Genomic DNA, 18571 nt, shown 5'->3' on the forward strand with positions numbered 1-18571 from the left:
TGTTAGAATCTAACATAATAGTGAGAGTCCAGTCCATAGTGGATCTAACAGTTAGATCCACTATGAACTGGACTCTCACTATTATGTTAGATCCACTATGAACTGGACTTTCACTATTATGTTAGAATGTAACATACTTATGTTAGAATCTAACATAATAGTGAGAGTCCAGTCCATAGTGGATCTAACAGTTAGATCCACTATGAACTGGACTCTCACTATTATGTTAGATCCACTATTAACTGGACTTTCACTATTATGTGAGAATGTAACATAATTATGTTAGAATCTAACATAATAGTGAGAGTCCTGTCCATAGTGGATCTAACAGTTGGATCCACTATGAACTGGACTCTCACTATTATGTTGGATCCACTATGAACTGGACTTTCACTATTATGTTAGATCCACTATGGACTGGACTCTCACTATTATGTTAGATCCACTATGAACTGGACTTTCACTATTATGTTAGATCCACTATGAACTGGACTCTCACTGTTATGTTAGATCCACTATGGACTGGACTTTCACTATTATGTTAGATCCACTATGGACTGGACTCTCACTATTATGTTAGATCCACTATGAACTGGACTTTCACTATTATGTTAGATCCACTATGAACTGGACTCTCACTGTTATGTTAGATCCACTATGGACTGGACTTTCACTATTATGTTAGATCCACTATGGACTGGACTCTCACTATTATGTTCGATCCACTATGAACTGGACTTTCACTATTATGTTAGATCCACTATGGACTGGACTCTCACTATTATTAACGCTGCTGCTAGAGTTCTAACAAAGACCAAAAAATGTGAGCACATTACACCAATTCTTAAATCCTTACATTGGCTCCCTGTACATCAGAGAATAGATTTCAAAATCCTCCTGCTCACATATAAATCACTACATGGTCTAGGGCCCAAGTATATCACTGATATGCTCCCACTATATACGCCCTCTAGATCACTAAGATCTTCTGAGACCAATCTGTTAGCGGTTCCAAGAGTAAACTCAAATCAAGGGAGATCATCATTCAGTCACTATGCAACACATAGCTGGAATAAACTTCCTGAAGATGTCAGACTCTCCCCAACTCTCACTACTTTTAAAACTAGACTGAAGACTTTTATGTTCACCTTAGCTTTCAGCTAAATCTTTTGGTCTTTTGACTTTTAACGTCTGCACTGTTTTTGTTTTTATTGTCTGCATTTTAATTTTGCTTTTATTTTCTTTCATTTCACTTTGTTGTCTGTGAAGCACTTTGAGTCTGCCTTGTGTATGAAAAGCGCTATACAAATAAAGTTGCCTTGCCTTGCCTTGCCTATTATGTTAGATCCACTATGAACTGGACTTTCACTATTATGTTAGATCCACTATGGACTGGACTCTCACTATTATGTTAGATCCACTATGGACTGGACTCTCACTGTTATGTTAGATCCACTATGAACTGGACTTTCACTATTATGTTAGATCCACTATGAACTGGACTCTCACTATTATGTTAGATCCACTATGAACTGGACTTTCACTATTATGTTAGATCCACTATGGACTGGACTCTCACTATTATTAACGCTGCTGCTAGAGTTCTAACAAAGACCAAAAAATGTGAGCACATTACACCAATTCTTAAATCCTTACATTGGCTCCCTGTACATCAGAGAATAGATTTCAAAATCCTCCTGCTCACATATAAATCACTACATGGTCTAGGGCCCAAGTATATCACTGATATGCTCCCACAATATAAGCCCTCTAGATCACTAAGATCTTCTAAAACTAATCTGTTAGCGGTTCCCAGAGTAAACTCAAATCAAGGGAGCGCATCATTCAGTCACTATGCAACACATAGCTGGAATAAACTTCCTGAAGATGTCAGACTCTCCCCAACTCTCACTACTTTTAAAACTAGACTGAAGACTTTTATGTTCACCTTAGCTTTCAGCTAAATCTTTTGGTCTTTTGACTTTTAACCTCTGCACTGTTTTTGTTTTTATTGTCTGCATTTTAATTTTGCTTTTATTTTCTTTCATTTCACTTTGTTGTCTGTGAAGCACTTTGAGTCTGCCTTGTGTATGAAAAGCGCTATACAAATAAAGTTGCCTTGCCTTGCCTTGCCTATTATGTTAGATCCACTATGAACTGGACTTTCACTATTATGTTAGATCCACTATGGACTGGACTCTCACTATTATGTTAGATCCACTATGGACTGGACTCTCACTGTTATGTTAGATCCACTATGAACTGGACTTTCACTATTATGTTAGATCCACTATGAACTGGACTCTCACTATTATGTTAGATCCACTATGAACTGGACTTTCACTATTATGTTAGATCCACTATGGACTGGACTCTCACTATTATGTTAGATCCACTATGAACTGGACTTTCACTATTATGTTAGATCCACTATGGACTGGACTCTCACTGTTATGTTAGATCCACTATGGACTGGACTCTCACTATTATGTTAGATCCACTATGGACTGGACTCTCACTATTATGTTAGATCCACTATGAACTGGACTCTCACAATATTATGCTAGACCCACTCGACGTCCATTGAAAAGGTCGGCGGGAGGGGGGGGGGGGTTCCCACATCTGCGGTCCCCTCTAAGGTTTCTCATTGTCCCATTGGGTTGAGTTTTTCCTTGCCCTGATGTGGGGTCTGAGCCGAAGATGTCGTTGTGGCTTGTGCAGCCGTTTGAGACACTTGTGATTTAGGGCTATATAAGTAAACATTGAACATTGAAGAAAAAAAATAATAATAATATGACCCCTTTAATGCGTCCTATAATCCGGTGCGCCTTATATATGAAATAAGATCGGAAATAGACCATTCATTGGCAGTGCGCCTTATAATCCGTTGCGCCCTATGGTCTGGACAATACGGTACTCAGGATTGATCGATTTAACTCAGATATTCTATTCTAGAACCGAAAACCCTGAGTTTTTCCAATTTTGCAGCAAGTCAACTCAAAGTTCAGGATTAGACTCAGAGTTTGTTTTTGGTCTACCTTGAAGCTTTGTGATGAACACCAGGGGTTAAAAGGGCTATTTTGCAGCTGGCAAAAAAAGTAAATATATGCAATAAAATAAACAAAATAAAACTGTAAATAAATCTAGTAAATTGATTTTTTTGAGTATTATAATGACAAAACAAAAAAAATCAATCTAACTTTAGAAATAATGTCATGTTTTGATTTGGGGGACGGGCCAAAACAGGGTCGATGGTCAGGTTTTTGACAGGGTCAGCCATTTTCCTGGCCTGCAATAATAAGCCTGATGGAACACAAGAGTAGCTTCTTACCAGTGCTGCTCATGCTGTCAGTCTGCAGTCAGTTGTCAGATGATGCTGAAAATAAAGATCTCATGAAGGATGCCAGCAGCTGAGGCCCACATCCACATCGCACCCCCCCACTTTAGAAAGTATGCCGCTCGGCTGGTAGTAATGGGGAGGGCGGTCCTGGGTGGATGTGAGTGATGGATTTCTGGAGATAATAGTACCCCGTCCTGCTGCAGACACACTGCGGCAACGCCTCTCTCTCAGTAACGCAGGCAGCTTGGGCGTGACCTGCGGGGCAAAAACATGTCAAGTCAGAAAGAGGAAGTAGCATTCGTTTCCTGGTTTGACCTCCAAAATAAAGTCAAAACATTTATCTAATTCTTTAAAAAATAAAAAATATAAATACGAAAATAAATGTTGTGACTTTTTGTTTTGTTTTTTGTATATGTTATGTGAGGATTTTAAAAGATCCAAAAACTAACAATATATACTGTACTTCTTTTTTGTTCTTCTCATTGTTCCCATTGGAATACGTTTTTTCCTGCCCTGATGTGGGGTCAGGTGTCGTGGTTTGTGCAGTCCTTTGAGGCATTTGTGAGTAAGGGCTATATAAATAGACTTTGATCGATAGATTTAAAAAAATAATAGAAATAAAAATAAATCTGATCAAACATGTATAATTTTTTTTAATTATCTTCAAATTTTAAATGCAAAGAAAACATTTTTATAAATGTAATCATTTGTGTTTTTGATACTAACTGTACAAAAAATTATTATTTAAAAAAATATTAATCAGAAATTACATATTATATTACATACTGTATACATACTATGTATACAGTATGTATCTATATAATTTTAGTACAATGTACAATACAGTTAAAATTTCTGATTCATATTTTTTTAAATAACTATTTTATGTACAGTTTTACATACAGTACATACATACATATATATGTTGATATATCTATATGCATATACATATATGTATATATCTGGTCTTTACCCAATATGATACAATCTCGATTCACAAGTAATACTTATTTACATATATATGTATATATGTTAATATATACATTGTGTGTGTGTGTATATATGAATATATATAAATAAATGATAAATGGGCTATACTTGTATAGCGCTTTTCTACCTTCAAGGTACTCAAAGCGCTTTGACACTATTTCCACATTTACCCATTCACACACACATTCACACACTGAGGGCGGGAGCTGCCATGCAAGGCGCTAACCAGCAGCCATCAGAGGCAAAGGGTGAAGTGTCTTGCCCAAGGACACAACGGACGTGACTAGGAAGGTAGAAGGTGGGGATTGAACCCCAGTAACCAGCAACACTCCGATTGCTGGCACAGCCTCTCTACCAACTTCGCCACGCCGTCCCTTATATATAATATATATATATTATATATATTATATAAATATAAATACAAATATATAAAATATATATATAATATATAAATATATATTTGTTTATGTATGTATATATGTATGTAAATATATGTGTGTATATAATATTATATTTACATATATATTTATATATGTAAATATATATACATATATGAGTGTATATGTATATATATATAATAATATTCATTATATATATACACACATATGTGTATATATATATACTGTATATATATATACATATATACACACATATATGTATATATATTAACATGTATACATACTGTATATATGTATAGGTGTGTATATCTATATGTGTGTATACATATATATATATATATATATATATATATATATATATATATATATATATATATATATATATATATATATATATATATATGTGTGTGTGTGTGTGTATATATGTGTGTGTGTTTATATGTGCGTGTATATATATATATATATATATATATATATATATATGTATATGTATATGTGTGTATATATATATATATAAATGTGTATATATATATGTATATATCTGGTCTCTACCCAATGTGATATTATCTCAATTCACAAGTAACAATCCGATAAAAACATCCTGTTCACAATCCATTACCATTCAAATTTGCAGGATTAACTGATTCCATGTCTCTGTTATGAATTAATTATTAGGTTAGTTTTGCTTTCAGTGTTTTTTTTCACCAGGGAAATAGTTATTCATCCTTCACAGTTTTTTTCCGTGATTTTGAAGGGTTTTTGATGTTGCTAAACTCACTGGTTCATTCTTTCTTTCTAATTGTACAACCTGTGGATTTAGCCACATCTAATACAGTATCTCTGGTAGGTTTGTTTAGATTTTTCAGCCAAATGATAGCTTGCTTCACTGGTAGTGAAAAATCTTTGGATGTCATATTGAGAGCTGACAGAAACCGATTTAAAAGACTTGAAATTATGGCAAATGTTTTTAAATCTGCTTCTTGTGCATGAGATAAAGAGGTAAAAACACACACTTGTTTATGGAACAGTTGAGCAGCTAATTGTTCCATTACTTTTGGTACCTTAAAACATGGAAGGCACATATACAAACTGTTGTGATTCCTACATAGAAGTGGGAATCTTTGGGCACCTAAGAATTCGATCCGATTCCAATTCTTGGGGTGATGATTCTATTCACAACCGATTCTCAATTCAACATGATTCTCAATTATTGGTATAAAAATTATAATAGTCAAAATGGGTTACAAAAACTCATTTTGGTTGCTAATGTATGACATAAACGTTCAGCAAGTAAGCATGGACATAAAAATTGATTCTTAAAACAGACCACCATATCCCCAAATAGCTGCCTGGGATATGCCTGTACATTATTCTTTATTTTTTGACCTCCAGACACAGCGTTTGGATCAACAAGGTGAAATTACGTCTGAAAACCTTTGACAAGTTGACTTTATGTCTGTCACCGCCCATTAGGACGTTTCAAAGTGTCAAATACAGTCCGTTTTGAAAATGGGAGTATTTTATTTTAAAAGTAAACCGGATCATTTATTTTGTGTATGTGCATGACTCCCTGTCCAACACAAGCATATTTTTAGCTAAACTGAAAGGATTTGTTGTAGCGTCCGGCAAATATACAAAAGCCCAAACCAGTGAAGTTGGCACGTTTTGTAAATGGTAAATAAAAACAGAATACAATGATTTGCAAATCCTTTTCAACTTATATTCAATTGAATAGACTGCAAAAACAAGATACTTAACGTTCGAACTGAGAAACACAATTTTTTTTTGGCAAATAATCATTAATTTAATGGCAGCAACAGCGACGAACTGCAGTTACTGACAGCGGTTTTCTGAAGTGTTCCTGAGCCCATGTGGTGATGTCCTTTACACACGCCTGAGGGATCGAAGGTCACGGGCATTGCCGCTTACTTGCAGTAATTTCTCCAGATTCTCTGAACCTTTTGATTATATTAAGAACCGTAGATGGTGAAATCCCTAAATTCCTTGCAATAGCTCGTTGAGAAATGTTGTTCTTGAACTGTTCGACAATTTGCTCACGCATTTGTTGACAAAGTGGTGACCCTCGCCCCATTCTTGTTTGTGAATGACTGAGCATTACACGGAAGCTGCTTTTGTACCCAATCATGGCACCCACCTGTTCCCAATTAGCCTGTTCGCCTGTGGGATGTTCCAAATAAATGTTTGATGAGCATTCCTCAACTTTTTCAGTCTTTTTTTTCCACCTGTGCCAGCTTTTTTAAAACATGTTGCAGGCATCAAACTCCAAATGAGCTAATATTTGCAAAAAATAAAGTTTACCAGTTCGAACGTTAAATATATTGTCTTTGCAGTCCATTCAATTGAATATAGGTTGCAAATCATTGTATTCTGTTTTTATTTACGATTTACACAACGGACCAACTTCACTGGTTTTGGGTTTTGGAGATGCGCTGCGTATTTTTAGCGCTGGAATGCGGAACGTCAACAGCACGTCAGTAAACGTTCCGCAGGTGGTGGAATCGCACAAATGGACAAAAAACAAGCCGTGCGGGTGCTGTTCCGCGGCCGTTTTGGATCTAGTGGACATTCGGTGTAAGGATTTTCATTGTAGAATCTGATTAGTTTGCTTTTACTCATCATCAACGATCAGAATTGATGGCATTTTTTTTTTTAAATAGAAATAAACAGATTGTGATATGTATTGTGTATACTGCCTGGTCACTAAGTTAAATAATAGAACTTATAAAATAAATAGTCTTACATTAAAGTGAACAAAACAAAGACTTTTTCCCCCTCAAAAAAAGGCTAAACAACAGTGGCACCAAGAGGACATCAAACTAGACTAAATAGATCAGTAAAGTTAAGTTAAAGTTAAAGTACCAATGATTGTCACACACACACTAGGTGTGGTGAAATTTGTCCTCTGCATTTGACCCATCCCCTTGATTACCCCCTGGGAGGTGAGGGGAGCAGTGGGCAGCAACGGTGCCGCGCCCGGGAATCATTTTGGTGATTTAACCCCCAATTCCAACCCTTGATGCTGAGTGGCAAGCCGGGAGGTAATGTGTCCCTTTTTTATAGTCTTTGGTATGCCTCGGCCGGGGTTTGAACTCACAACCTACCGATCTCAGGGCGAACACTCTAACCACCAGGCCACTGAGTAGGTAATAACAGAGTTTCTGTATGTGAACCAACAGAAGAATAATTACCTTTTTCTACTTGTTTGGCCAGTCAGAAGGCATGGCAAGCTCCGGGTGTGACAGCAGCGCGTCCCAACGAGCCTTAATCACATACCAAATGTAGGAACATCCTCCCAACACTATACATTAAAAGATTATTGTGTGCAGACAATCAGATTTTGAGACATGATGTCCCATCACGAAGCAGGGAATGCTCGGAAGTCGTCTGAAAGGGACGGCCGATACTATGATGCATCTTGCACTCTCTAAAAAAAGTATATGTCTGCACACATGATTTTTTTCCTAATATTTAAATAAAACATCATGAATACAATCAATGTATTCCTGTCACCACACCACAGCATGTATTAACTTGCATCTCTCCAAATACTAATATCAGATGATTGAGCTGCGAAGTTGATCGTCGAATTCGACCTCTCCGAATCGAATCGCCAAATGTCAGAGTCTTCGAAGACATTTCTACAATTTACAATTTCACAAACCGGATTAACAAAAAGTGAAACAAACGGAACGTCCAAAATCACAGATTGACAGCAAAGTCAACTAATCATTTCATCCATATCCGAAAGTTCCTTCGTGCCTCCTTCAACTTCACTTAAATGCTCCAACTAGTGCCACATTATTCAATGAACACAATAAATATACACCATGTTCATTGCATTAAACTTAGATGGAATAGTTACATTACGTTACATTGTGTGCTATGGCTATGAGTTGTTTTTTCCCTTGGCCTCAGTCTGGACCCCTTCTTCAGGGGCCCAGGCTTAGACTGAATTTTTTTTGGGCTGTTTCTCACCTTTTTTGTAAGGGGTGCCGGAGGTTGGCAGACCCGTCAGCGATCCTATTCTGTCTCCCTGTAATGTTTGTCTGATCTTAAATGGGATTGTGCTGAAAATTTTAATTTCCCCTCGGGGATTAATAAAGTATTTCTGATTCTGATTCTAACAGCCGTAATCAAACCTGCCAAGCACTGTCATCATTACCGCTATACTTCGAGGACATGTACTGTGCCTTCATGTGTTTAAAAATAATATTTCTAGAAATAAACATACACGTGTGCTGGCAGAGTAATGACAACAAGTTCATTGTGTAGCAAATATAAACAGCCCATGTCAACTTGCTACCGCGGAGCAACATCAAATGACAACAAATGTGTACGTATAGGCCAAAAGTTAGGACACAGCTCCTCATTTCAATGCGTTTTCTTTATTTTCATGACTATTTACATTGTAGATTGTCCCTGAAGGCATCAAAACTATGAATGAACACATGTGTAGTTATGTACTTAACAAAAAAAAGGTCACATAACTGAAAACATGTTTTATATTCTAGTTTCTTGCTCTGATTACTTTTTCGCACACTCTTGGCATTCTCTCTATGTGCTTCAAGAGGTAGTCACCTGAAATGGTTTTCACTTCACAGGTGTGCTCATCAAGAGATTGCCAAGAGTGTGCAAAGCAGTAATCGGAGCAAAGAGTGGCTATTTTGAAGAAACTCGAATATAAAACATGTTTTCAGTTATTTCACTTTTTTTTTGTTAAGTACATAACTCCACATGTGTTCATTCATAGTTTTGATGCCTTCAGTGGCAATCTGCAATGTAAAGAGTCATGCAAATAAAGAAAACACATTGAATGAGGAGAAGGTGTGTCCAAACTTTTGACCCGTACTGTATATATGTGACTCACCAGTGTAGTTACAGCATGATGAAAACACGTACAAATATGTTTGCACTAGTTGAAGTATTTAAGTCAAGTTGAATGAGAAAATAAGGACTGGTTGACCGAGTTGTCATCAGTGATTTTGGACCTTCCTTTTCTTGTAATTGTAAGTTGTTTCGCTTTCGTTAATGTGTTTTCTGACATCGTTTTGTCTTTTGTTGGTTGCTTTGTGTAATTGTAAGTTGTTAATTTGCATTGCGTCACAGTAATTTGTTTTGCCTTTTGTTAATGGTGTAATTCTAAGTTGTTAATTTGCTTTGCGTAATAGTAATTTGCTTTGTCTTTTGTTAACTGTGTTAAGTTGTTTTGTCTTTTGTTCATTTGTTTTCTGTCATTCTAATGTGTTTCAAAGTGTGTAACAGTCTTTTGCACTACTGTAGCCAAAAAGTTTGAAATTGCGTCATCGTACCAATATTTTTGGACCTGACTGAAAAAATGTTTACATTTGCGTATTTAAATTTGAATGATTTATAATTCATTAATTAACAAAGAAACGATACCGTCAGAAAAGTATTCCAAACATAATACATACATGTGATAAATTATGATGCATTAAGTAATACAAATACACAAATGACTTCCAATACCCCAGTATGCCATTTACTTACTGTTATTGTTTTATGCCTTTTGCATTGTCATGGCAACATTGATGCTCTTACGCTGAAAGGGCACTTCCTGTATGGCTGCGAGAGAGGACAGGCCCGGGAGCTTTGGGAATTGTAGTTCAAGTACATAAATCATATTGTCATGCGCCATGTTTGGAGTGCGAACTCGTGCTGACAATTCTAAACTAGCGTGTCTTCTTTTTTTTATATATTCTTACTTTTTACCGCACCTCGTGGAGCATCGAAATTCACAGTAGAACACTATTGCCACTCCTGTGTAACTAAAAGAGAAAGAAGCGAGAATGGCGCGTAAGGACGTCGGCTGGCGAGTTAGCTCGCTTCCATTGCGGAAACGGAAGTGCCCACGTAGCAAATCACACGCACAGGAAATGTTTTATCTTATTTTATTTTTTTATAAACCTTTATTTACAACGTTCAATATTTACAAACAATAATATAAACAATAACAATTAAAAAAAGTACAAAAACAGTACAACTCTTTTACTGGAACAGGCGGGTTGCATATGACGTCACATCCGTTTTCGTCTTCGCGGCTTAATTCACACGATAATCAAGCAGCTTGAGCATCTGTCGCTTCATCCTGGACAACATTCATGAAAAATGTGTGCTTTGTTTTAAAGATGTGATATTTGGTTTTACACTATATGAAAAAAAATTGGAAAAGGAATTTTACCTTTGCAACCTCCTTATACTATTGGCTAAGTTTTATATTCATAAATGTACAAACCCTGTGTCCATATGAGTTGGGAAATTGTGTTAGATGTAAATATAAACGGAATACAATGATTTGCAAATCATTTTCAACCCATATTCAATTTAATGTACAAAGACAAAATATTTGATGTTCAAACTCATAAACTTTTTTTTTTTTTGCAAATAATAATTAACTTAGAATTTCATGGCTGCAACACGTGCCAAAGTAGTTGGGAAAGGGCATGTTCACCACTGTGTTACATGGCCTTTCCTTTTAACAACACTCAGTAAACGTTTGGGAACTGAGGAGACACATTTTTTAAGCTTCCTAGGTGGAATTCTTTCCCATTCTTGCTTGATGTACAGCTTAAGTTGTTCAACAGTCCGGGGGTCTCCTTTGTGGTATTTTAGGCTTCATAATGCGCCACACATTTTCAATGGGAGACAGGTCTGGACTACAGGCAGGCCAGTCTAGTACCCGCACTCTTTTACTATGAAGCCACGTTGATGTAACACGTGGCTTGGCATTGTCTTGCTGAAATAAGCAGGGGCATCCATGGTAACGTTGCTTGGATGGCAACATATGTTGCTCCAAAACCTGTATGTACCTTTCAGCATTAATGGCGCCTTCACAGATGTGTAAATTACCCATGTCTTGGGCACTAATACACCCCCATACCATCACAGATGCTGGCTTTTACACTTTGCGCCGATAACAATCCGGATGGTTCTTTTCCTCTTTGGTCCGGAGGACACGACGTCCACAGTTTCCAAAAACAATTTGAAATGTGGACTCGTCAGACCACAGAACACTTTTCCACTTTGTATCAGTCCATCTTAGATGAGCTCAGGCCCAGCGAAGCCGACGGCGTTTCTGGGTGTTGTTGATAAGCGGTTTTCGCCTTGCATAGGAGAGTTTTAACTTGCACTTACAGATGTAGCGACCAACTGTAGTTACTGACAGTGGGTTTCTGAAGTGTTCCTGAGCCCATATGGTGATATCCTTTACACACTGATGTCGCTTGTTTATGCAGTACAGCCTGAGGGATCGAAGGTCACGGGCTTAGCTGCTTACGTGCAGTGATTTCTCCAGATTCTCTAAACCCTTTGATGATATTACGGACCGTAGATGGTGAAATCCCTAAATTCCTTGCAATAGCTGGTTGAGAAATGTTGTTCTTAAACTGTTGAACAATTTGCTCACGCATTTGTTGACAAAGTGGTGACCCTCGCCCCATCCTTGTTTGTGAATGACTAAGCATTTCATGGAATCTACTTTTATACCCAATCATGGCACCCACCTGTTCCCAATTTGCCTGTTCACCTGTGGGATGTTCCAAATAAGTGTTTGATGAGCATTCCTCAACTTTATCAGTATTTATTGCCACCTTTCCCAACTTCTTTGTCACGTGTTGCTGGCATCAAATTCTAAAGTTAATGATTATTTGCAAAAAAAAAAAAAAGTTTATCAGTTTGAATATCAAATATGTTGTCTTTGTAGCATATTCAATTGAATATGGGTTGAAAATGATTTGCAAATCATTGTATTCCGTTTATATTTACATCTAACACAATTTCCCGACTCATATGGAAACAGGGTTTGTAATTTCCCCTCGGGGATTAATAAAGTATTTCTGATTCTGATTCTGATTCTGATAAGAAAGTGCGTTATTCGACACGGATGACCACATGATAGAGTCTTTGGTGATATCTGTTAGCATCAAGAAATTATCCTTAATAGTATTAATAAAGTAGATGAATGAATCTCTCGTAGGCTCAGCAAGTCAGCAAGTCAGTCCTACACTGTTCCAATGTCCATTTCTCTGATGATGCAATTGTTGATGACTGAAGTGTTGATATCAACCAAACCTAACCCCCCCAAACCCCCCTCCACACCCCGGATTGTAAATAATGTAAATAATTCAATGTACATACTCTGATGATTATCTTGTGTGATGACTGTATTATGATGATAGTATATATCTGTGTCATGAATGGACCCCGACTTAAACAAGTTGAAAAACTTATTGGGGTGTTACCATTTAGTGGTCAATTGTACGGAATATGTACTGCACTGTGCAATCTACTAATACAATTTTCAATCATTTAATCAATCAGCAACATATACTGAATATTGACGTTGCTAGCAAACATTGCTGAACAACAGGGACATCTATAGCTAAATAATGTGACAAAATATGAACTTCACAGCAAAAAACAGCTGCAGACATGAATTGTAGACAAGACTAATATTTGTAGCAGGAAATCAACTGCAAATAAACGTATCCTTTTTCTCGTAAGCGTCACGATCACAGCAACACGACACTCGCTATGCCATTTAAATACATTACCTAGCAATGCACGAATAAATGCAATTTTGTCTTTCGCAGACTAATGTCAGATGTAAAGACATCGTGTCTTCTATCTGTTCTTTTGTGAATACCGTTAGGTGTCAAGTGAAGTGAGGTAGCAGTGACCTCTTGGTTTTGATAAATGGTTTAAATATTTTAAAAATATTATTTTAAGAGTGTAAAAATCCACTCCATCACCATTAGAATATTTTTTTTCATCATCACTTTAATATTTGCCTCTAAACTTTTAAAATACGCCCAAATCTGCACAGATTCATGTAAATCAGGGGTCACCAACACGGTGCCCGCGGGCACCAGGTCGCCCGTAAGGACCAGATGAGTCGCCCGCTGGCCTGTTCTAAAAATAGCTCAAATAGCAGCACTTACCAGTGAGCTGCTTCTATTTTTGTATTTTTTATTTATTTACTAGCAAGCTGGTCTCGCTTTGCTCGACATTTTGAATTCTAAGAGAGACAAAACTCAAATAGAATTTGAAAATCCAAGAAAATATTTTAAAGACTTGGTCTTCACTTGTTTAAATAAATTCATTTATTTTTTTACTTTGCTTCTTATAACTTTCTGAAAGACAATTTTAGAGAAAAAATACAACGTTAAAAATTATTTTAGGATTTTTAAACACATATACTTTTTGACCTTTTAAATTCCTTTCTCTTCTTTCCTGACAATTTAAATCAATGTTCAAGTACATTTATTTTTTTTATTGTTACGAATAATAAATACATTTTGATTTAATTCTTCATTTTAGCTTCTGTTTTTTCCGACAAAGAATATTTGTGAAATATTTCTTCAAACTTATTATTATTACAATTCAAAAAATTATTCTGAGAAATCTAGAAAATCTGTAGAATCAAATTTAAATCTTATTTCAAAGTCTTTTGAATTTCTTTTAAAAATTTTGTTCTGGAAAATCTAGAAGAAATAATGATTTTTCTTTGTTAGAAATATATCTTGGTCCAATTTGTTATATATTCTAACAAAGTGCAGATTGGATTTTAACCTTTAACATGTCATCAAAATTCTAAAATTAATCTTAATCAGGAAAAATTACTAATGATGTTCCATAAATTCTTCTTTAAATTTTTTCAAAAAGATTCGAATTAGCTAGTTTTTCTCTTCTTTTTTTTCGGTTGAATTTTGAATTTTAAAGAGTCGAAATTGAAGATAAACTATGTATCAAAATTTAATTTTCATTTTTTTCGTGTTTTCTCCTCTTTTAAACCGTTCGATTAAGTGTTTTTTTCGTCATTTATTCTCTACAAAATTTGAAAAATGTGCACTTAGAGAAAATATAAAAATAAAGTGTTGCATATTGATATTTATCTGTTTCTATATATATTTATTGTGAGAAATCATTAAGATGATCAGTGTTTCCACAAAGATAAATATCATTAATTATTAATAATAACATAGAGTTAAAGGTAAATTGAGCAAATTGGTTATTTCTGGCAATTTATTTAAGTGTGTATCAAACTGGTAGCCCTTCGCATTAATCAGTACCCAAGAAGTAGCTCTTGGTTTCAAAAAGGTTGGTGACCCCTGATGTAACTAAACAAGAGCCTAATTTGGGACGGCGTGGCGTAGTGGGTAGAGCAACCGTGCCAGAAACCTGAGGGTTGCAGGTTCGCTCTCCGCCTCTTACCATCCAAAAATCGCTGCCGTTGTGTCCTTGGGCAGGACACTTCACCCTTTGCCCCCGGTGCCGCTCACACCGGTGAAATGAATGATGAATGAATGGTAGGTGGTGGTCGGAGGGGCCGTAGGGGCAAACTGGCAGCCTCGCTCCCGTCAGTCTACCCCAGGGCAGCTGTGGCTACAAATGTAGCTTACCACCACCAGGTGTGAATGAATGATGGGTTCCCACTTCTCTGTGAGCGCTTTGAGTATCTAACAATAGAAAAGCGCGATATAAATCTAATCCATTATTATTATTATTATAATGGGGCTCGAGACTATGGCCTGAAACCCGGATGTGCCTCGAGGTCACGTGATTGCGAAACACCAATTCAATTTTTTTTAAATGTATGTTTATGTGCTTTATTTGGTGTATTTTGTGATGTCTTTGTGCTTTATTTAAACGTTTAATTCAAATTAATAATAAAGAGCAACAAGTATACCGAAAGCGTTTCTGCTCACGTGACTTGCTTTTAAGAGTGTAAAAATCCACTCCATCACCATTAGAATATTTTTTTTCATCATCACTTTAATATGACATGTGGAGCAACACACCTATTTGTTTTTGTTTTGTTTTGTTTTTTAAAATCTATGTTTATGTGCTTTATTTTGTATCGCCTTTGTGTTTTATTTAAACGTTTAATTCAAATTAATAATAAAGAGCAACAAGTATACCGAAAGCGTTTCTGCTCACGTGACTTTCTATGGCATGTGGAGCAACACACCTATTTGTTTTTGTTTAGTTTTTTTAAATCTATGTTTATGTGCTTTATTTTGTATCGCATTTGTGTTTTCATTTAAACGTTTAATTCAAATTAATAATAAAGAACAATCCCGAAAGCGTTTTTGTTCACGTGACTTTCTTGTGTCATGTGGAGGCCCGGATGTGCCTCTAGGTCACGTGATTACAACATACTTATTTTTTTATTTTTTATTTTTTATTTATGTTCATGTGCTTTATTTTGTATCGCGTTTGTGTTTTCGTTCGAACGTTTATTTCAAATTAATAATGAAGAATAAAATAGATCCCGAAAGCGTTTCTGGTCACGTGACTTTCTACGTCACGTCGCGGTACGCTGACGAACATGGTCGCTATCCTGTTAAGAAATCTACATTAACCGTTACAACCCTTTAAAATCGTCTTTAAATATTGTCACCTGCTCACCACAATGCCGAAACGCCAACGACACAACGACAGCTGTTTGGGATACGAAGTGGTGTTTACGGAAGGCAACAAATCAACACCATGTTGCCCACATGGTAAGGAAGTTGACATCGAGCTCACCGCCATTGTGTTACTGTGTGTTACAATTGCATTACTTTTTTTTAAATTTAGGGCCAACATTGTTATTCGAGAAAACTCGCAAAGACGGCGAGAGAGGAAGGAGGTTTTTCGCGTGTTCGGCTTGCAGAGACCGAAAAGACTGCAACTTTTTCCAGTGGGAAGATGAAAAGGTAACCTTCGGTTTATTGACATCCGCTAGAAAGTAGCTATTGGCTCTCCTAAAAGTCGCTAGATGGCGTCATCGCCTTCTTTGGGTAATCAATTGCAATGGACGCTGCAGTAGAGATACAAAAGTGTGTATATTAGGCTGACCATATTCTGAAATCCCAAAAAGAGGACACATATATGCGTGCCAAGGCCGGGACTAGGTGAAAAATTGCCAATGATACTCGAACTTGCTTTATAAATAATATATTTATTTAAATAAAGCATTTTTTCTCCTCTGTTGATAGCAGTGTTGGCGTTAGGAATTTAAAAAATGGGGTCCCCGGGACCCATCAAGTCCCACAGTAAATTTTTGGGGCCCCACTTTTTTGTTAGCGTTTTGAAAAAAAAGATAAACGTATGCATTATCCCAGGGGTGTCAAACTCAAATGCAGAGTGGGCCAAAATTTAAAACTGAACAAAGCCAAGGTTGAACAAATTAATCTTTTAATGGGGATCCGAACAAGTTTTTGCATTGAATATTGAACAAGCAAGGCTTATATAACTTTATAGTGACATGCAAAATCGAGTTTCAAATAATAATAATAATAATAATTAAAAAATATCAATGGCATATCAAATACAATTTAAATAAAAATTGAATGCCTCTTTTCTATTTGCAGCCTTCTGAGGTAAATATCAACATTAACTTTTTCCACAGGCTAATACATTTGAAAATAAAATAACAATGAATAAACCAACCATTCAGGACTTTAAACTGCTCAGTTTGCAACACACTGATCTAATCTGATGTGCCCAAGCCAGATACCTGCCATCTTTTCCTGGATGCTAGTTCATTAATGTCGGGGCTCAGGCTTTGAGCTGAGGCAACCTTCATTATCGAACGAAGGTGTTCATCAGTCATTATATCTCATAGTTCACCTGGACCACAGACTTGGGGGCGTGCCTTAAAGGCTCTGCCTTTAACGTCCTCTGCGAGCTGTCGTCATGTCCGATTTTCATCCATTCTAACAACGTGCCGGCCCCGTCACAAGATATGTGCGGCTTCTGCACGCACACATACGTGACTGCATTGCACACTTGATCAACGGCAATACAGGTTACACTGAGGGTGGCGTATAAACAACTTTAACACTGTTAGAAATATACGCCACACTGTGAACCCACACCAAACAAGAATGACAAACACATTTCGGGAGAACATCCGCACCGTAACACAACATAAACACAACAGAACAAATACCCAGATCCCTTTGCAGTACTAACTCTTCCGGGACGCTACAAAATACACCACCGCTACCACACACACACCCACCTTGTAGCATCCCGGAAGAGTAAGTGCTGCAAAGGATTCTGGGTATTTGTTCTGTTGTGTTTATGTTGTGTTACGGTGCGGATGTTCTCCCGAAATGTGTTTGTCATTCTTGTTTCGTGTGGATTCACAGTGTGGCATATATTTCTAACAGTGTTAAAGTTGTTTATACGGCTACCCTCAGTGTAACCTGTATCGTTGTTGATCAAGTATGCGTGGCATTCACTTGTGTGTGCGTGCAGAAGCCGCACATAGTATGTGACTGGGCCAGCACTCCTTGGACTGGATGAAAAGCGGACGTGACGATTTTCGGGAGGGGCACTGAAATATGGGAGTCTCCCGGGAGGGTTGGCAAGTATGAGAATTAGCGGTGAATGCGGTGTTACCGCGGCACCGCCGCTGTATATAATCGGCGGGCCAGCTCTAGTGTTAATTTGATATCGCCTCAAGGGCCAAGTGAAATTACACGGCGGGCCAAATTTGGCCCGCGGGCCAGAGTTTGACACCCTTGCATTATCCTGTTATGTCTCACATTCTATATTGTGTTTTGGAAAAAGGTTGTCATAAATGTTACTTAGTTCATTAAAAAAAGAAAACACATTTGTATGCATATGTAAATGTATTCAGTTATAAACATTCATGCACTTTCTTCTTTCCTTCATGGATCTAAACTTTACCGTTGCTGGTAGTTTTTTCTATGTTTTTATTTAATATGTTGTAGGTGTATTTATTTCAGAATAAAAGTGTAAAAAGTGTTTTGCTTCGGTCATGAAATGATGATAATGGTGTGCCAGGGCA

At 36.8% G+C, this 18571-nt stretch overlaps 1 protein-coding gene across 2 annotated transcripts in view; it reads left to right on the forward strand.

Moving 5' to 3' along the window:
• The first annotated feature begins 15766 nt into the window (after positions 1 to 15766).
• Positions 15767 to 18571, forward strand: part of zcchc4 (zinc finger, CCHC domain containing 4) — a 92631-nt gene continuing 89826 nt past the window's right edge. Inside the window, exons 1-2 of one of the 2 annotated variants that reach the window (XM_062067047.1) lie at positions 15767 to 16271; positions 16348 to 16466. In XM_062067047.1, coding sequence (XP_061923031.1) covers positions 16181 to 16271; positions 16348 to 16466 — 210 coding nt within the window. In that variant the 5' untranslated portion in view covers positions 15767 to 16180. The remainder of the gene's footprint in view (positions 16272 to 16347; positions 16467 to 18571) is intronic. The other variant, XM_062067046.1, reaches the window with a different exon arrangement.

Source organism: Entelurus aequoreus, linkage group LG12, assembly GCF_033978785.1.
Source record: "Entelurus aequoreus isolate RoL-2023_Sb linkage group LG12, RoL_Eaeq_v1.1, whole genome shotgun sequence".
Lineage (NCBI taxonomy): Eukaryota > Metazoa > Chordata > Actinopteri > Syngnathiformes > Syngnathidae > Entelurus > Entelurus aequoreus.